The 18,826-nt window shown below is 37.0% G+C and overlaps 1 protein-coding gene across 1 annotated transcript in view; it reads right to left on the bottom strand.

The window, feature by feature from the left end:
* The window catches only part of LOC150102416 (muscle-specific protein 300 kDa-like), a 1,203,500-nt gene that overhangs the window by 961,578 nt on the left and 223,096 nt on the right, over window positions 1-18,826 (bottom strand). The window contains exons 16-17 of the mRNA XM_090399574.1: window positions 16,678-16,821; window positions 1,894-2,058 (exon numbers count right to left, since the gene is read on the bottom strand). Coding sequence (XP_090255700.1) covers window positions 1,894-2,058; window positions 16,678-16,821 — 309 coding nt within the window. The remainder of the gene's footprint in view (window positions 1-1,893; window positions 2,059-16,677; window positions 16,822-18,826) is intronic.

Raw genomic sequence — 18,826 nt, 5'->3', positions numbered from 1 at the left:
GGGATTCGAACCTGCAGCCTTTTGGCTGGAGAGCAGATACGCTAACCACTTGGCCAACCTGGCTATAGATTACGAGAAAGCCTTTGATGAAATACACAGAGAGAAACTATGGTATCTAATGAAAAAAGACTGATCATCTGCATACAGCATTGTATTAATAACAGTTCTTCTGATTAACTGGATACCTTGTTTTATTGTTGTTTTCCATATTTTAATAATCTAATCAATATATATATATATATATATATATATATATATATATATTAAATGGAGTTAGAGATAAGCTACATTCTTGTCTTCCACCTTGATTTATTTCAATCTCTTCTGTTAATTTATTACGTTACTAACAGTAACTTATTTTTGTATCTTTATATAATCTTTGTGTAGCTTGTACCAACTATAATGGATATACTTCTTTTTTGTTTATATTACAAGACAATGAAGATGACAATAAAAAATCACTTTATGAATTAAACAAAATAAGCCAACAATACAATTTTAAAATTTCAAAACAAAAGTCATGGCATTTAAAGGTTGAGATCTTGTTAGATCAAAAATAATTATAGACAATAAAATAATAGAACAGATGACACAGTTTAATTTGGGCTGCATAATAACATATCTAAAAGATAAAGATATAGATGAAAACTTAAAGAAATTTAAGAAAATCTGTGGAACAACTGAATAAAAAGGACACTGAATAAAAAAACAAGATGAGAAACCTACCTAAAATTTTACAAAGTTATGAACACTCTCTCCCACACTGTTATATGATTCAGATACATGGACTGTTAAAAAGAAAGATGAAAGCAAAATAAAAGCTGCAGAGATGAAATGTTTAAGAGCAATTAAAGGCTGCACAAAATTGGACCATATAAGAAATGAAGACATCCGAAAAGAGCTAGATATTTATGATGTAAATGAAAAGATCACAGAATATAGAAAGAAATGGAAAGATTGTCTATTTAGGATGGAAAGATATCAGCTACCAAAAGAGGTGGATAGATATCGATCAAATGGAAAGAGAGAGAAAGACCAGTGAATAATATGTGTGAATAATAACCAGTGAATAATACCAGTGAAAATGCCTAATCCTTGAAGAGAAGAAGAAGAAGAAGATTGGTGGGAATATCTTAGAGGAGGTTGAGGAGATGAAAGATCTGGGAGTGATGGTGGATAGTGACTTGAAATTTCAGAGAAATCTTGATAAAATGGTGAGGACAACATAGTACAATAGATTATGGAAATGGTGCAGAGAACACTGACACATGTGATGTAAGAATGTTATGATTCCTTTGTAAAAGACTTTGATCAGACTTCATATGGATTATTGTGCACAGATTTGTCTGCTTGGTTTCAAAAGGATGATGAGTTGTTGGATAGGGTTGAGAGACGACTGACTTAGTTGGTTTCTGGTATCTGGAATGTGAAGTATGAGGACAGATTGAGAGAATGCAAATTGCAGAGCTTGTTGGATGAGGGGGGGGGGGGTGATCAAGACATATAAGTTGGTAAGGGCTGATTACCAGAGTAATGCAGACGAGATTTTTCATAGAATAGCTGGAGACAGGAGGAGGAGGAGGAGAAGGACAATAGGACAACCCTGGAAGCTGTATAAGAAGGGTGTGAGCAAGGGGGTTAAGAGAAGATTTATGGAATGGAGGAGTGGTGTGTGATTGGAATGCACTGCCTAAAAGTGTGCTGAGTGCAGAAACTGTTATTGCATTTAAGCCAAGGTATGATTAACTGTGTGTGTGTGTGTGTGTGGAGGGGACTTCCCACAATGAGTCAATTGACTCCATGGGGGAGTCTAATAATAATAATAATAAAACAATTTATTTATGTAATATGGTTTTCGAATTGAAGACATAAAAAATTTAAATAAATTCTTACCTCAAGTAAAACTTTTCTTTCTTGAAGTGCAGATAAATCACCACTTAAAACAGACAAATCCTTCAGTTCTTGCTCTGGCTCTTTAAGCCAATTTTCCATTTCTGTTAATTTCTGTTCAAAAACTTCATGCTCTTTTACATATTGATCCCATTTTCTTACCATCTCCTAAAACCAAAAGGAAGTCATGGTTACTTACTTAATCCATAAACAAATATAATACAAAACTGTGAGATCTGTGATAAATATGTTTACTTAAAAGATTCAAATGTGAATTATTATATTTCAAATAAAAAAGATATTAATCATTCAAGAACTTTATTGAAATAAATAAAAATACTAACCTATGGACTAGAGGAGTGAAAGGAAAGGTAAAGAAGGCAAACTCATTCAGAATATGAATAGAAATTAGATAATAACACAAAAGTGTATCATAGGATTCACTTCATAAATTAAATTTAAATGGGTTTGGTTTGAGTTAACTGGAAAGAGTGTTGCTGGAAGGAAGGGAAGTGCAATGAGTGATGTGAGCAAGAAATCAGAAGAAATAAGAGGAAGTGAAAGATAAGGAGAGTGGGATGAGTGAGACTAAAATGCCTGTTAACATAAATAGCAGTAGCAGGAGTAGTAGGATGATGATGAAAGAACAGGAGTTTAACGTGAGCAGGGAAATGGGGGAAATCAGGCAGAGAGAAACACACATAAGGAGAGTTGATGCTCAAAGTAGTAGTGAATGTGTGTATGCCAATGGTCAGCATAGGAATGGGATGGCCTGGGATATAAGAGAGGATAGTTAAGTCCAAAGAGATATATGGGATGAGTGGTGGCATGAACAGGACTGGTTACAAACCTAAAAGTGAACTGCTGTGCTTTGTTACAAATGCCAGAAGCATCAAAAATAAGAAAAATGAGACTGTTTCACTGACTGAGTTTATTTGCCAAAAGAATGTTGGAATATGCAAAACATGGTTGGATGAGTATGATGGGAATTGAAATGGAAAGGTACAATGGTTTTCATGAGAATAGAAAGGACAAGAAGGGAGGAGGAATGCTGATCATGACTGCAGGGGCATTATGTCCACATAAGGTGAAGATGCAAGAGGGAAATGGTGGCAATGGCTTTGAGGGAGTATGGTGTGAGGTAGAGGTTGAGAGAAAGAGATGTTGCTCTAAGCCAGGGAATGGGCAGGGTGGTGGAGAATGTGATGGAGAAATGTAAAAGCAACTATGATTAATGAACATTAATGAATAAGGGAAGGATGATTTTAATTACAGTACCAGTACCAGACTGATATGAAAGGATGAGAGATAGCATTTGGGCATAATAAAAATGAATTCTTGAGTTTGTGAGAGACGGTTATCTTAGGAAGTATGTAAAGGAGGACATGCAAGGATTAAGAGTTTTAGATTGGATTATTTCAACAGAGAATATCATAGTAGGGTGCCACATTTAACTCCGGCTGACAAAAGTAAACATAAAGTGTTCACCTGGATGATGGACAGCAATACGAAGACTTCTGTGAGGAAAGACTCTTTGTGAAACTATAAGGCAAGTGATTAATAAAAGCTTAGGAGACAGATTGGGGCTATAGCATAGGATGAGTAGTTAAGTGAGAAGAAGAAATATGCTGCTTGGGCACTGGCTAAAAGATACTTAACAGCATCAATGTCAAATGTATGCTGAAGGTCAAAAGGCTGAATAAGATTAGTGTCAAGTGAGAAAATGAAGAAATTCAGCATGGCATCTGGAAGCAAAAGCTGCCGTGGGGTTAGCACAAGATGAATAATTGTAATATTCATCTTGTGCTGATAAGATGAATGATTGGTAAGGACAGCAAAAGTGCATTAGGTGCAGAAATTAGGAAATCAGGCCAAGAAAGATTCCAGAGAGTTTTTCAATACATAGCAAGTAGAAGAATGAAAACTTTATTCTTAAATAGTACATTGCAGAGGACAGAGTTTAAGTATTCAGTGAGAAATGTGCTTCTTCCCCATTAGTGTGAAATCATAAGAAGATCAAGGGCAGAGGAAATGGAAGAAGATAGCTTAATTATAGGTGAGTGAGCAAGAGATTGATGAGGTAAGGAAGCATGATGTCAATAACACTTAATGACATCTCACGACATGCCTTAAGGGAAGGTTCCAAGGAATGAGCATCAGTCATGGCAAACCTATTTTAAAAGGATCTTACAACAGAACAGTCCCAAAAGAAAAGATAAATTTGTTGCACTTCATAAAGGTAGTGATATGACTGAGACTATAAATTACAGGCCAATTTGTATATCTGGAGTTGTAAGGTAATTGGACAGGCTGGTGAGAGTTAAGATAAGAGATGGGCTGATAGCAGCTGTGATTGTCAGAATGGGTTTGTTAAAGGGAGGTCATATTTCAATTTAATTATGCACTATGATAATTGGACAAGAGAGAAGCAATGGTATGCTTTGGCAATCTATCAAAAGCAAAACGCTTTTGATAGATTGCCAAAATAAAACCTGATAAATGAATTATAACAGATGAGATTGGATAGTAGATTAAAGAGATTGATAGGTGACTGACTGTCAGACGGGTAGCAAAAATTTGTGTATGCACATGTGGTATCCTTCTTTCCATTCACCTCTATTCTTTAGAACAATCCCCCCATACTGATTTTCCCAAAGGGCAGGCACAACATCCCACTCTTTAAGAAACATCAAAAGGCTGCATTTTTCTCCTTAATTACTTGTCCATACATGGTACTGTAGTGTTATAGGTCTTGTGACCTTTCATGTGTGGGGTCAACATAAAAAAAAAAGAAAATCACTAGCAGCATGCTGCAGGAGGATGTTGTAGTGCCTTTGTTGTTAACTTGTATATTTTATTAGGGCAGATTTAACTGAAGGATATGCAGCTTTTGAAGATAATTTTAAGATAAGTAAAGCGGTAAATGAGTCTTTGAGGGAGGTAATGGCAGATTGCATACCTAGAGTCAGGAAAGTAAACCAAGTGGGAGTTAAATGGATGAATATCATCATCAAGCTGGAGTTGCAAAAAAAAAGAAACAATTGTGGAGGGAATTTAAGGAGAAAGGTGTCCTACAAGCACATGAACAATACAAGGAACAGACAAGAAGGGTAACTAGTGTGGTGAGACAGGAAGTTAATAATGCAGGGGCTAAAGAGAATCCTAAATGGTTCTTTCGATGTGCTGCAAGTAAAAGAAAGAATATATAGGGAAGAATGAATTTTAAGGAATGTTGATGGTAGAAAGGTAACTGAATCAGTCAAAATAGTAGAATTACTAAGTGAGCACAATGCAAGAGTATATCATCTAGGTGGTGATATTGCAGGAAAGAGAGAGCCCAAGGCTTATACAGGAACTGAGATAAATGAAATGGAGGTGCATAGCATGTTACAGAACCTTAATGCGAATACAGCTCTGGGACCAGAATGGTATATCAGCTTGAGTTTTATGTGAAGCAATGAGATAATTGTCAGTGCCCTTGACCATATTATTTATTCTAAGTTTCAGCTCTGGGTTAGTCCCGAGAGGGTGAAAAGAGGGAAAAATAGTTGCATTGCATAAAGGCTCCAAGACTGATGTAAGAAATTACCAACCGATCAACATATCAGGAGTTGTTGTCAAAGTATTGGAGAAGTTGGTCAAGAGCAAAATACAAGAATGAATAGATGGAAATGGGATACTATATGAAGGTCAGCATGGTTTTGTGAAGGGTAGGTCATGCCTCAGTAACTTGCTCATGTTTTTTAATACAGTGACAGCTGAGACAGATAAAGATAATGGTTAACAGTGGTACTGCTGGACTTTGCAAAAGCCTTCAGCAGGATAACACATGGAATTCTAATCATTAAACTGCAGCACATGGGGATGGATATAGAGTTGGTGAGATGGATAGTTTGGTGGTTGATGGAGAGATATTAGAGGGTAGTTTATTCAGGAGTAGAGTCCAAAAGAAGGCCAGTGACTAATGACATGCTTGAGGGTTATTTTCTTGGACCCGCTACTGTTTAATTTTCTCATTAACAATACAGGAAAAGATCTGAGAGGAATTGATCAGTCATTTGCCGATGATGCAAAGTTGGGTAGAGCAATAGTTAATACAGATGATGTCAGTTTAATGTGGCAAAGTGTAAGGTTGTGCATTTTAGGGTGAAAAGATTACCAGCTGTATACCACATTGGTGGAACTGTACTCTAGGAAATTGATGAAGCCAGAGACTTGGGAGTGTTAGTCGATAAAGTTTAGGGGGCACATAGTAAAAGTAGCTAAAGCAGCTTATCAGGTTACTTGGTTACTGAAGAATACTTTGAAGAGCATAGACAAGCAGGTTATTGTTCCTCTTAATCAAGCCTTGATAAGATCTTGACTACTATGCACAGATCTGGGTGCCAGGGTTTCTTTGTGATGAGGAGGATGTGGAGAGGGTCCTGAGGGGAGTTCACTCGCCTCAGGACCCTCTCCTCAGGTCTATGGAATGAACTTTACGAGAACAGGTTGAAGATCTGTAAGTTACAGAAACTGGTTGATAGGTGGAAAAGAGGTTATATGATTTTGAGTCATACAAATTACTGAGGGGTTTCTACAAGATTAATTCAGAGGAAATTTTTGGACCATCCATGGAAATTGATTAACAGTGTGGTTAGTAAGGCTTGGAGAGTAGTGAATAAGTGTAATAGGTTGACAGAGTATTGTGGGTGCCACAACTGTGAATGAGTTCAAAGCAAAGTATGATAGATACTGTGCAAATGTTGGATAGTTCTTGGCTTGATGTTTAGGACCTCACACAATCAGTCTAAGACTTCCTTGGAGTTGCCCATAATAATAATAATAATAATAATAATAATAATAATAATAATAATAATAATAATAATTCAAAATTGGGGAGAATCATTAGGGGTTATGTAGGGCTGCTTTACAGGAAGACTTGACCATGTGAGTGGAACATTAATTCAATGCTTCAAAAAAGTAAAGTTCTGAAATGTGGAAGGCAATGATGGAATGCAAAGTATACACTTAGTGGGGAAATTTTGAAGTAGACATAGGCAATTAGAGATCTGAGAGTGGTAGCAGACAATGTCATGAAGTTCAGAAGTCAATCATTATAGAAAAAGAAAATAACAATAATCTCTTGTAAAATTTTCTATTTTCTAAAAACTCTGGTCATACTTCTACCCATCAACACTTTTTCTTTCTCAATTTCTTACGTTTTCTGTAAAACCTAACCACAGATGTAGTTACAAACACTGGAAGAAATTGATCGATAATATAGGCCAGTCAGTTCCACAAATGATCTGGAAGACATGCATAGCTAAATTAGTACAAGTTAGGTTAGTACTAAATTAGGTCAAGTGATTATTATGAGTGACTTCAACTATGGATACATAGACTGGAAGGAAGAAAGATCACATAGCAAGAAGGAAACAGAATTTATACACCTGCTAAGAGATAATTACATAAGGCAGAAGGTGATAGAGGGGATTAAGGGTGGAAAAGTATTGGACCTAGTCATAGAATCAGAAGGACTATCGATAACTAAGGTAAACACATTGCCTCTGATTGGTGAAATTGACCAAGCAGTCTTGACTTGGGAGATTATAAAACATGAGGAATATTCTGTCAAGAAGCGGTATATATGGAACTACAAGACAGGTGATTATGACAAACTTAGGAAAAAGCTTAAATCTGTGCCATGGCATAAAGCACTACAGGGTAAGGATGTTAGTATTGCATGGGATATACACTATCTGATCAAAAGTATCCCCCTCCCCCTCTGTGTTGTTCAGTGATAAGAAGTGCGAGCAGAATGAGTAAGTCAAGGGAGCTCAGTGACTTCGAACGTAGACACGTTATTGGTTGCCTCATCAGTAAGAAATCTGTCAGAGACATTTCAACCCTCCTCAAGTTGGCAAAGTCAACAGCTGGTGTGATTGTGAAGTGGAAATGTGAAGGCACAATCACAACAAAACCATGATCGGGTAGGCAACATTTAATGACAGATGGGGACCATCGAGCATTGAAGGTGGTTTGTAGAAATCACCAGACATCGAGTGAAATAATCACCTGGAAGGTCCACAGTGCTACTAACTGTCCAGCCAGCACCATGACTGTGCATCAAGAGTTAAGAGGAATGGGGTTCTATGGTAGAGCAACTGCCCATAAACCAAACATTTCTCCTGTGAATGCTAAGCGCTGCCTACAGTGGTGTAAAGAGCGAGACCATTGAACAACTGAAAATGTGTGTTTTGGAGTGATGAATCATGTTTTACCATGTGGCAGTCCGATGGGATGGTATGGGTGTGGTGAATGCCTGGAAAACGATTCCTGCAAGCATGTGTAGTGCCAACAGTGAAATTTGGAGGAGGTGGCATTATAGTATAGAGGTGTTTTTCATAGAATGGACTTGGCCCTCTCGTAACAATACTCAGAAATCTAAATGCAGAAGGGTACAAGGACATTTTGACCCGTTGTGTACTGTGTAAGGTAGAAGATCAATTTGATGATGACAATTGTCTGTATCAGCATGACAATGTTACCTACTATAAAGCAAGGTCTGTAAGAGAATGATTTGTGGACAATAACATTCCAGAAATGGACTGGCTGGTCCAGAGCAATGACCTGAATCCCATAGAATGCCTTTGGGTTGAATTAGAATGCTGACTTCGCTCCAGACCCCAATGGCCCACATCACGAACTGGTTTGGCTACAGCTCTTCAAGAAGAATGGGCTGCCATTCCTCCAAAGACATTCCGACACCTGGTAGAAAGTCTCCCCAGAAGAGTTAGAGCTGTCATAGAAGCAAAGGGCAGACCATCCTGTATTAATATCCACTACTGGAAAGTATGTCACAGGGAAAGTCTAATTACAGTTTTGAGTAGGTGTCCGTATACTTTTTTAATCAGATAGTGTAGTTAAGGATAATCTAGAGGAAGCAACATTAAATTGTATACCTAAGTTAAGGAGGGTTAATCAGATAGGAGTTAGATGGATGAGTAATATGAAGCATGAGATGCAGAATAAGAAAATGCTATGGAAGGTATATAAAGAGAAAGGAGACAACAAACTGATGAACGATACAAGGCACAGACAAGAAAGCAAAATCAGTTGTTGAAAGTGTTTCACTTGGTTATACTATAAATTAATGATACCAAGAAATTATATACTTGGTTTAATCCTTTATTCGAGTGTAAGCAAACAAAGTTTGAGCTGAAGTATCTTCAGGACTGGCGCAACCGTGGTAAAGGTGGCATGACTTCACATCACTTGCCTTAGTATCCCATAATGCAAAGCACATCTCTTTGCAGACATGTATAATGCTATGCATTATGGGAAGGGTCACTACCCAGACTGGTTTCCTTTATTGAGGTCTCATCAGTGGGAGCCAGATCCAGAGGTGATGATACCATGGTGGAAGTAATGAAGAAGTCATATTTCAATATGCCAGTTGCCAAAAGGTGTCACACTTTATTATTAAAATTCTCTGGATTAGAGATAAGTTAATGGAAGTTTTTTCACTTGGCTATGCTCCCATTGATGAGACCTCAGTAAAGGTCGAAACCAGTTGGAAGCTTGGGTGATGAATGCAATGATGCAGCCCATGATGTTTTAACTGAGGCTCGGCTGTTGCTGTCACCCAGGTTCTGTGGGGGGGGGTGAATGGCAATGCTGTAGCCCATGAAGTTAACTGAGGCATGGCCATTGCTAGTGCCCCTAGATGAAATACGAGTAGCTCTGCTCAGTGAGGGGGGGGCGAGCCTGTCATGGGGTAGAGCCTGTCATGGGGTAGAGCCAATGCTGAGAGTTCTTCTCAGTGGGAGGGTAAGTCAGTTACTGAGGGGAAAAATGTTGAGATTTTGATCCTATGGGTCACTCATTGTTGGGTGATCTGGGGGATATCACGAGATTTTGGAGAGGTAATCCCATACTTAAACAGGGAAACCGGTCTGGGTAGTGACCCTTCTCTTAATGCATAGCATTATACATGTTCGCAAGGAGATGTGCTTTGCATTATGGGATACTAAGGCAAGTGATGAGAACTTATACCACCTTTGTCATGAGTTTCCACAGTCCAGAAAATACTTCAGGTGCAAACTTTGTTTGCTTACACTTGGATAAAGGAATAAACCAAATATATAATTGGAGAATGACAAGGTAAGATTAATCTTAAAGAGTAATGATCACGAGGAGACAGAAGCAGATAAAATAGTTGAGTTACTAAGTGACCACTTTGCAAGAGCACATATTATCCTAGTGAGGTTACTGCTTTAACATATGTGACAGAAATAAGTGTGGGTAGAGAGATGGATGAGCTGGAAGTTCTCAGGATATTGTACAAAGTCGATATGAAAACAGGAGGATTAGATGTGTATATAAGTTTGCAAAGAGGGCAAAATAATTTCTTGTGTGAGGGAGGTTTTACACTTCAGTACATAATTATTAGACTAATCACAGTATCTCAAGAGTTGGGTAAAATTACTGGAAAAATTGGTCAAAAAGAAAATTCAGGAATGGGTAGGATAGAAATATGATATTTTATGAGAGGCAACATGGCTTTGTGAAGGTTTGGTCATGGTTTAGTAATTTATAACTTTTTATATGGAGTGATGACAGCCAAGTTAATTAACAGAAATAGCTAAACAATTATTCTTCTATATTTTGCAAAGGCATTTGACTGAATAGCCCATGATAAGTCCGTGTAAAAGCTGCAGAGGATGGGAATATATAGTATATTGGTTAGATGGATTGGAGATTGGCTCTCGAAGGATACCAGCAGGTTATCTATGATGAAGTAGTGTCTCAAAAATGGAGGATAACCAATGGCATGCCCCAGAGGTCTGTTTTTGGGCTTCTGCTGTTTAACTTGCTTGTAAATGATATATCATGTGGATTAACTGTGGATCTGCAGTTGTTTGCTGATGATGTAAAGTTGGGAAGATTTATAAGTAGCATTACTATTTTAATTATTTTAAGTAAGATTTGAATAGACTTTTACTTGGACAAAGGAGTGGGATTGTAGTTTTAATATCAATAAGCACAAGGTGTTGCATTTTGGAGTGCAGAAATATAATGCACCTATACAGGGCGCACTGATGGTGGGATATCGTTTGAAGAGCTCCAAAAGATAAGTTATTTAGTTCTAAAAAAATAGCATTATTAGTTTAAAAATTGTGCTAAAATTATAGTATATTGCAGAGTTAATCTGTTTAGCAAAAAAAAAAAAATTGTTTTAATTAGTGCTAAATTAGTATTTAATAAGATACGGTAGATACGTAGCATAGCACATGACACCAATGCAAAGAAAGGCAATGGCGAAATAATAGCTGTCTTTGTTTAAAAAATTTAACCAAAGGAGTTCATCCAGTGTAACGTCTGTGGGATGTACACTTTCCCTAGAGTGACTGGAGTTTGCTTTAATAACGATAGTCGTGGGAAAGTATGCCGAAAGTGTCATGAAAGCAAGGATTTGAAGTGTGTCTCAGGTTGAGAGATTGATGTAGTAGATGAAAGTCTTAATGTGATAGAAAATAGTGATGTGATAGAAAATTGTGATGTAGTGCCAGATAGCATTGAGAGTGGTGTTGAAAGTGAGAGTAAAAAAGAGAGTGAAAGTAAAAGTATAGAGCGAGAGAATGGTTTGACTGATAAAAATAATGAAGAGTTAGTTGCAATGAGGGAGATTGCATGGTTGCATGGCATGATACATAGGGCGAAGCAGCAGCGGGAACGATTACAAAATTGTCTGCCAATTGCATCAGCTAACAGAAAGAAGCAAATGTGTGATAAGAAAAATGAGGGCATGATCAGGAGTGAAAGAAAAATTAAGGAGCAAGTGTTGTATGGTGATTCAGTAGTAAAAGGTGTAATAGATGAGAGTTTGACAAAATCGTGCTTTCTGGGTGCGAAAATTAATGATGTAAGTGAGTCTATTAGAGCAAAAAAGCATAGAGTGAAAGAAATGATAGTAATGGCAGGAACGAATGATTTAAAAGGTGAAAAATTTGCTATGAGAGAGGACTTGAAGGAATTACTAGAGGTAAGAAAAGAAAAGAGTGAGACAGTTAAGATAGTGAGTGTGTTGCTGCGGTATGACAGAGTAGAATTGAGAAGGAGGGCCATAATTGCGAATGACTCTATGTGCAGGTTATGCAGGAGGAGTGTTGTGGAGTTTGTGGATGTGTGGAGTGAGTTTGATGGGCAAAAAGACTTATACAAGAAGAATGGTTTGCATCTAAATGGATTTGGTGTCTGGAGACTGGAAAAAGTGTAAAAAAGCTTGACCTATTAATTGCATCTGAGAATTTGACTGTAATGAATATAGCTAGATGATATAGTTAGTGGGATAGAATGTGAAGGGTAAAATGTGTTCAGGAGAGACAGAGAGAGAGAAAAGAATGGGGGAGGAGTGTTATTGATGATAGCTGATGAACTGCAGCCAAGGACAATAGAAGTTGAACTGCAGGATAGTAAAAAGAGCACATTTGAGGCTATTTGGTGTGAGATCGAGGCTAGCAGAACAAAACACACAGTTGGGTGCTGCTATAGACCAGGTGATGGAATAAATGATGAAGATAGTATGCACAGGCAAATAGACTCAATGAGTGAAAGACGGGTAATTATTATGGGGGATTTCAACTATGGTTACATTGATTGGTAGGAGGACAGGATACATGTGAGGAAGAAACTGGAGTTATTCAGTTATTAAGCAATAACTATCTGAGACAGCATGTAATTGAAAATACTAGGGGTTTGAGAGTGCTTGACCTGGTAATAGCATCTGAGAATTTGACTGTAATGAATATGACCATGTTGTCACATATTGGTGAAAGTGATCATAAGGTCTTGACCTGGGAGGTGGCTAAATGTGTGGAATTTTCAATTAAGACAGGGTACATGTGGGCTGATAAGTATGACAAGTCGAGGAGATTGCTTGGTTCAGTGCCATGTCATGTAAAACTGCAAGAGCTGGATGTTGATAGTGCATGGGAAGTAGTTAAGGAGTGTTTGCAGGAGGTAATGTCTGACTGCATACCTAGAGTCCGGATAGTAAATCAACTGGGGGTTAAATGGATGAATAACACCATTAAGCTTGGGCTGCAAAGAAAGACACTGTGGAGGGAATTTAAGGGGAAAGGTGACCTGCAGGCACACAAAAAAGTATAAAGCACAGGCCAGAAGGGTAACTAGTGTAGTAAGAAAAGGAAAAGCAAATTATGAAAGGAAATTAGCAATGCAAGCTAAAGAGAATTCCAAACAGTTTTTTTAATATGCTGCAAGTAAAAGAAAAATGTATATGGCAGAATGATTTTAAGGAATGCCGATGGTAGGGAGTTAACTGAATCAGTTGAAATAGTGGAATTACTGAGCGAGCACTTTGCAAGAATATATCATCCAGGTGGTGATATTGCAGGAATGAAGGAACCAATAGTTTAAACAAGAAACGAAGTGAATGAAATGGAAGTGAATCATATATTACAAAACCTTAATGTGAATACATCTGTGGGATTCGGTGGTATACCAGCTTGGGTCTTATGTGAAGCAGCAAAAGAATTGTCAGTGCTCTTGACCATTTTGTTTAATTTGAGTCTCAGGCTTGGGTTAGTCCCGAGAGGGTGGAAGGAGGAAAAAATAGTTCCATTGCATAAAGGAGGCTCCAAGACTGCTGTTGCAAATTACCGCCCGATCAGCATATCAGGAGTCATTGTCAAGGTTTTTTCTCCAAAACCTTGACAATGAGTAGTCAAGAGAAAAATACAGGAATGGATAGATGATAATGGTATACAGTATGGGGGACAACATGGTTTTGTGAAGGGTAGATCATGCCTCAGTAACTTGCTGACGTTTTATAACACATTGACAGCTGAACTGGATAAAGGTAATGAGTTCACACTGATACCACTGGACCTTGCTAAGGCCTTTGACAGGATACCACATGGAATTCTCAGTACACTGCAGCATATGGGGATGGATATAGGGTTAGTGAGATGGACAGGAGCGTAGTTAATGGAGAGAGATATCAGAGAGTAGGTTATTCAGGAGGTCAGTCCAAAAGTTGGCCTGTGACTAGTGGTGTGTCACACGGTTCTTTCTTGGTTCATTGCCGTTAAATTTGTTCATTAACGATATAGGAAAGGATCTGAGAGGAAATGTTCATTTGTTTGCTGATGATGCAAAGGTGGGTAGAGCAATAGTAAATCTGCACGATGTCAAAATTTTGCAGGATGATTTGGATAGATTGGAAGACTGGGCTAAGGAGAATGGATGTCAGTTTAATGTGGAAAAGTGCAAGGTTATGCATTTTGGGTGAAAAGAATAGCTGCAGCATACTACATTGGTGGAACTGTACTCTAGGAGATTGACAAGGCCAGGGATTTGGGAGTGTTGGTGGACAGGGAGTTAAAATTTAGGGGACACATAGCAAAAGTAGCTAAATCAGCTCATCAGATCACTTGGTTACTGAAGAATACTTTGACGAGCAGAGACAAGCAAGTTATTGTTCCTCTTTATTGAGCCTTGATAAGACCCCATCTTGACTACTATGCCCAGATCTGGGTGCCAGGGTTTCTTTTTGATGGGGAGGAGGTAGAGAGGATCCAGAGGCAAGTGACCAAGATGATAGCTGGTCTATGGAATGAACCTTATGAGAACAGGTTGAAGATCTATGGGTTGCAGAAATTGGTTGATAGGCGGAAGAGGGGTGATATAATTGAGACATTCAAATTACTGAACGGTTTTTACAAGATTAATTCAGAGGAAATTTTTCAGAACAGGTCTGGTGACGAGAGAACTAGGGGCCATCCATGGAAACTGGGCCAGAGTGTCGTTAGCAAGAGTGTCAGAACTAGGTTTTTTTGCTTGGAGAGTGGTGAATGAGTGGAATAAGCTGCAGTGTCTGTTGTGGGTGCCATGACTGTGAGTGAGTTCAAATTAAAGTATGATAGATACTGTGTGGATGCTGAATAGTTTCTGGACATGATGTTTCGGGTCTCCCTCGATGAGCCTAAGGACTCCTTGGAGTTGCCTGTAATAATAATAATAATAATAAGGGTTGTGTACTAAATCTCCTAATCTCATCCACTTTCTGCCATATGGCAGAAAGTGGATGAGATTAGGGATTTAGGAATGATGGTTGTCATTAGACCGAAGTTTAGAGGACATAACTGCTAGTGTTGCAAAGGCTGCACATCATAGTGCTGCTATAGTAAAAAGTACTCTAACATGTAGAGATAAGGAAGCAGTTGTACCACTGTATAGAGCACTGGTCAGACCACAATTGGACTATTGTGCTCAAATGTGGTCACATGGTTTTCAGTGTGATGTGGAGACATTGGAGATGGTCCAGAGGAGAGTGACTAAGACAATATCAAAACTTTGGACTGCTGGCTATGGAAGGAGGTTGAAAAAATGTGGATTGCAAAATTTGGTGGATAGGAAGAAAAGAGTGATATGATAGAGACATTTAAGTTAGTGAGAGAATTTAATTGGATTAATCCAGATGAGATTATAAGAGTTGAAGGCAAGAGGGGAAAAATCAGAGGTTATTCCTGGAAGTTATGTAAGAGTGTGGTGAAGAGGGGTGTGAGGAGTAGATTTTTTACATGAAGAATTGTCAGTGAATGGAATGCATTACCAGAATGTGTTGTTATTGCAAGGAGTGTTAAGGAATGTAAGATTCGATATGAGAAATATGTTGTCAATTGAATGAACCTCTCATGATGAGTCTACCAACTCCATGGAGGGTGCAATAATAATAATAACTATTTTACTTCCAGATGGAGTATGTCCACAAATGCCATTATGTAATTTTACCCTTAGATATTTTCATTCTAAATTGTTCTACTAAAATGTTATTATTATTACATGACACCTACAAGGAGTCCAAAGACTCATTGAAACAGGGCACCTACTTTACAACTCTACATCTCCACCACTCAATCCACCAAGTACAGCAAACCACATCATCTACACTAATACCATCTGCTGTCCATTACCACCACTAATATTTTCACAGACAATCACAAACATCCATGTCCAACACAGGATTCAAACCTGCAGCCATTTGGCTAGAGAGTAGATACGCTAATCACTCAACTCCACCAGGCTGCTCTTGTAAATTGTCTCTCTACCTGATATTATTACCTGATCATCTACAAAAACAAAAAATAATAGAAAACTTATATACTTGGATTTTTTTAAGCATTCCTCTTCATTCCACTGTTTCCACTCAATAAATTTTTTGCTGGCCTGGTTGGCCGAGTGGTTAGCGTATCTGCTCTCCAGCCAAAAGGCTGTGGGTTCGAATCCCACCATGGGCATGGATGTTTGTGATTTCTGTGAAAATACCACTGGTGTTGGTAGGCAGTTGATGGTGCTGGTGTAAATGATGATGGAGAGATGGAGAGTAGGTGCCCTCCCTCGATGAGTCCTAGGACTCATATATTATTTAATTCTATAATGTCTGAAAACAATTTATATTAAATTGTTTTCAGATTAAATCTTTATAGATTATGAAATGCTTTTTCATAATCTATAAAGAAAAGGTGGGTTTCTAAATTATATTATATTCCTTCCTCTATAAGTAGGTTTAAACAAAAAGCTGAATATCCCAATGAAAGACATTCAAAAACATCAAATATCCATAGAGGAATTTGAATATATAACATTTGAAGGCTGAATATGTTAACTGTTCAACCAACCAGGCTTGCAGGAATAAATGTTTCTGTCTGTTTAAAACAAGATTTAAAGTGAAATTCTGTAAATTTACTTGTACAATTAAATTAAAAATAAGCTTTTTACCTTTGCTGTGCTTCTTAATGTTTGATATCTGCTATGCAATTTTGCCACATGTGAGGTAAGGCTGGTATCTCCTCTAATTTGTTCTGTTTTAGCTGACAAACTTAAAAAATCTTTTTGTTTTGTATGAATTTCTTCTTCTAGTTCCTGTAAAATACAAGGGTTTAAAATAAATAAATATATATATATATATATATATAAGATTTTGATCTATGTCAAAGATTTTCATGGGTATGAGGATATGTTAGAAATGAACCTGAGAAGATTCACAAATGTTGTCTCTCTCTCTCTCTCTCTCTCTCTCTCTCTCTCTCTCTCTCTCTCACACACACACACACACACACACACACACACACACACATATTATCATATACACATCTTTTTGAGTCCAAAGACTCATCCCAGACCCACACTAGTGTGTGGGTCTGCACTGTGGATAGTAGAAAGTCCCACATTATCCACAAAATTACTTTTTTTTTACTGATCTCAAAAATATTTACACATATACAAGAATCATCTTAAGTGATATTCTAACATGTTATTTTACAAAGTACAGCAACTAAGTGCTGCAGATTATGGTTCATTTTCCACATTAGATTTCTATAAAAAAAAAATTCAATAATTTTTTATTATTCAAATTATGATTATATATTATGTGTTTACAACCCATATTGTTCTGGGTTTTTTAACAATTGAATTCATATAAATTTTCTTTCTCTCTTTTTTGTATGATGTATTATTAATAGTTACTGTAGTTGGTAGTTTATAAGTTGCAGTTGAATAAGATTACATTTTTTACAATATTTATACAATAACAATAAATTATAGAGCAATCCCTCGATTAGTGCACTTTTTGCATTCTTTAAAACAGGTGCATTAATCGAAAATGCACTAATCGAATATAATGACCGATGGGAAAAAGTATAATTCATTCCTCAAATTTCTTTTTTGAACCTTAATTTTTTTATAAAAGAATTAAGGTATGTCTCAAGGCTTAGTTAAAAGAAAACCATGAAGCTGAAAGACAATAAAACATATTCAAAACATAAATTTTATTATTCTACTTCTTAACAAAGAATTGAGCTAATATAGTTTGGCAGGCATTTTATTTCTTTTTTTCATACAACTGACGGTATGGTCCTATGGCCTCTTCTACTCTTCTGCAAATTTTACTGCTTCTCCCTTCATCAGGGTCAGCCTCTAAGCATTGCTGCTTAAAAACTTCAATTGTACAAAAAATATTTTCAAATTGTTTCTGTGAAATCTCTTTTGGCTGACTATCAGTGGTTAAATTTTCTTCATATTCTTCGGGATCTTCCCATTATGCATCTAAATTTAGCAGGTTGGAATCACTCAATTCTTCAGAATGAGATTTAATTAACGCTTGAATGTTATCACTGAAGGGGAGAAAGAAATGCAGGATGTACAAATTGGTCACCAACACGCGAAATCACATGTTTTATAGATAAAATTTCCCAACTGTTATACAAGCAAACTAGTTACCACTTTAAAAACTACAATGATCATAAAAGAGAAGTTAATTTTCCGATGTGTAATAATAAACAACTCATCCCAGAAGACAGATTGATTACCCTATTATCGGAATAGATTATCCTTTTTGTGACATGTGCAGAAGTGTCGAAGGGTTTCGAATCTGTGAGTGTACTATAGGAGACATAATTTTGGCAGTAAAAATTTGGAACATAGTATATATATAGTGTACATTGAAGTAGTGTAGTATGTCATTAAAAAAAACTTTGTAAAATGTTTTAAATCGGTAACTAAATTATTTCATCCTGGTGAGTGATTTTTTAAAATAGTTAGCCATGAAAATGTATACATAGAAAATTTTTAAAATATGTAACATTGATTTTTAAGATGTATATAGGCACACTAATCAAATTTGGGTATCAAAAAAAAAAAAAAATGACACACTAATCAGGGGCACATTAATCGAGGGATGTATATATACTGTATATATATTTACAATTTTTGCCTTAATGTATTTTGGCACTGTAGCTACAGCACTTAAATGTAATAAATGGATTTTTTTTTTCTTTGTGTTGATCTCAGTTGAGATGTAATGTCTCAGCTTGCAACCTTGAAGCTTTTTATTAAGCTTATCTGTGGATGGCACCAGTAATTGTTTATT

This window comes from Typopeltis vanoorti, chromosome 10, assembly GCF_054136105.1.
Source record: "Typopeltis vanoorti isolate ZY-2024b chromosome 10, IOZ_Tvanoo_1.0, whole genome shotgun sequence".
NCBI lineage: Eukaryota > Metazoa > Arthropoda > Arachnida > Uropygi > Thelyphonidae > Typopeltis > Typopeltis vanoorti.
Note: the sequence above shows the minus strand (reverse complement) of the source record. Positions and strands in the feature narration are given on the sequence as shown.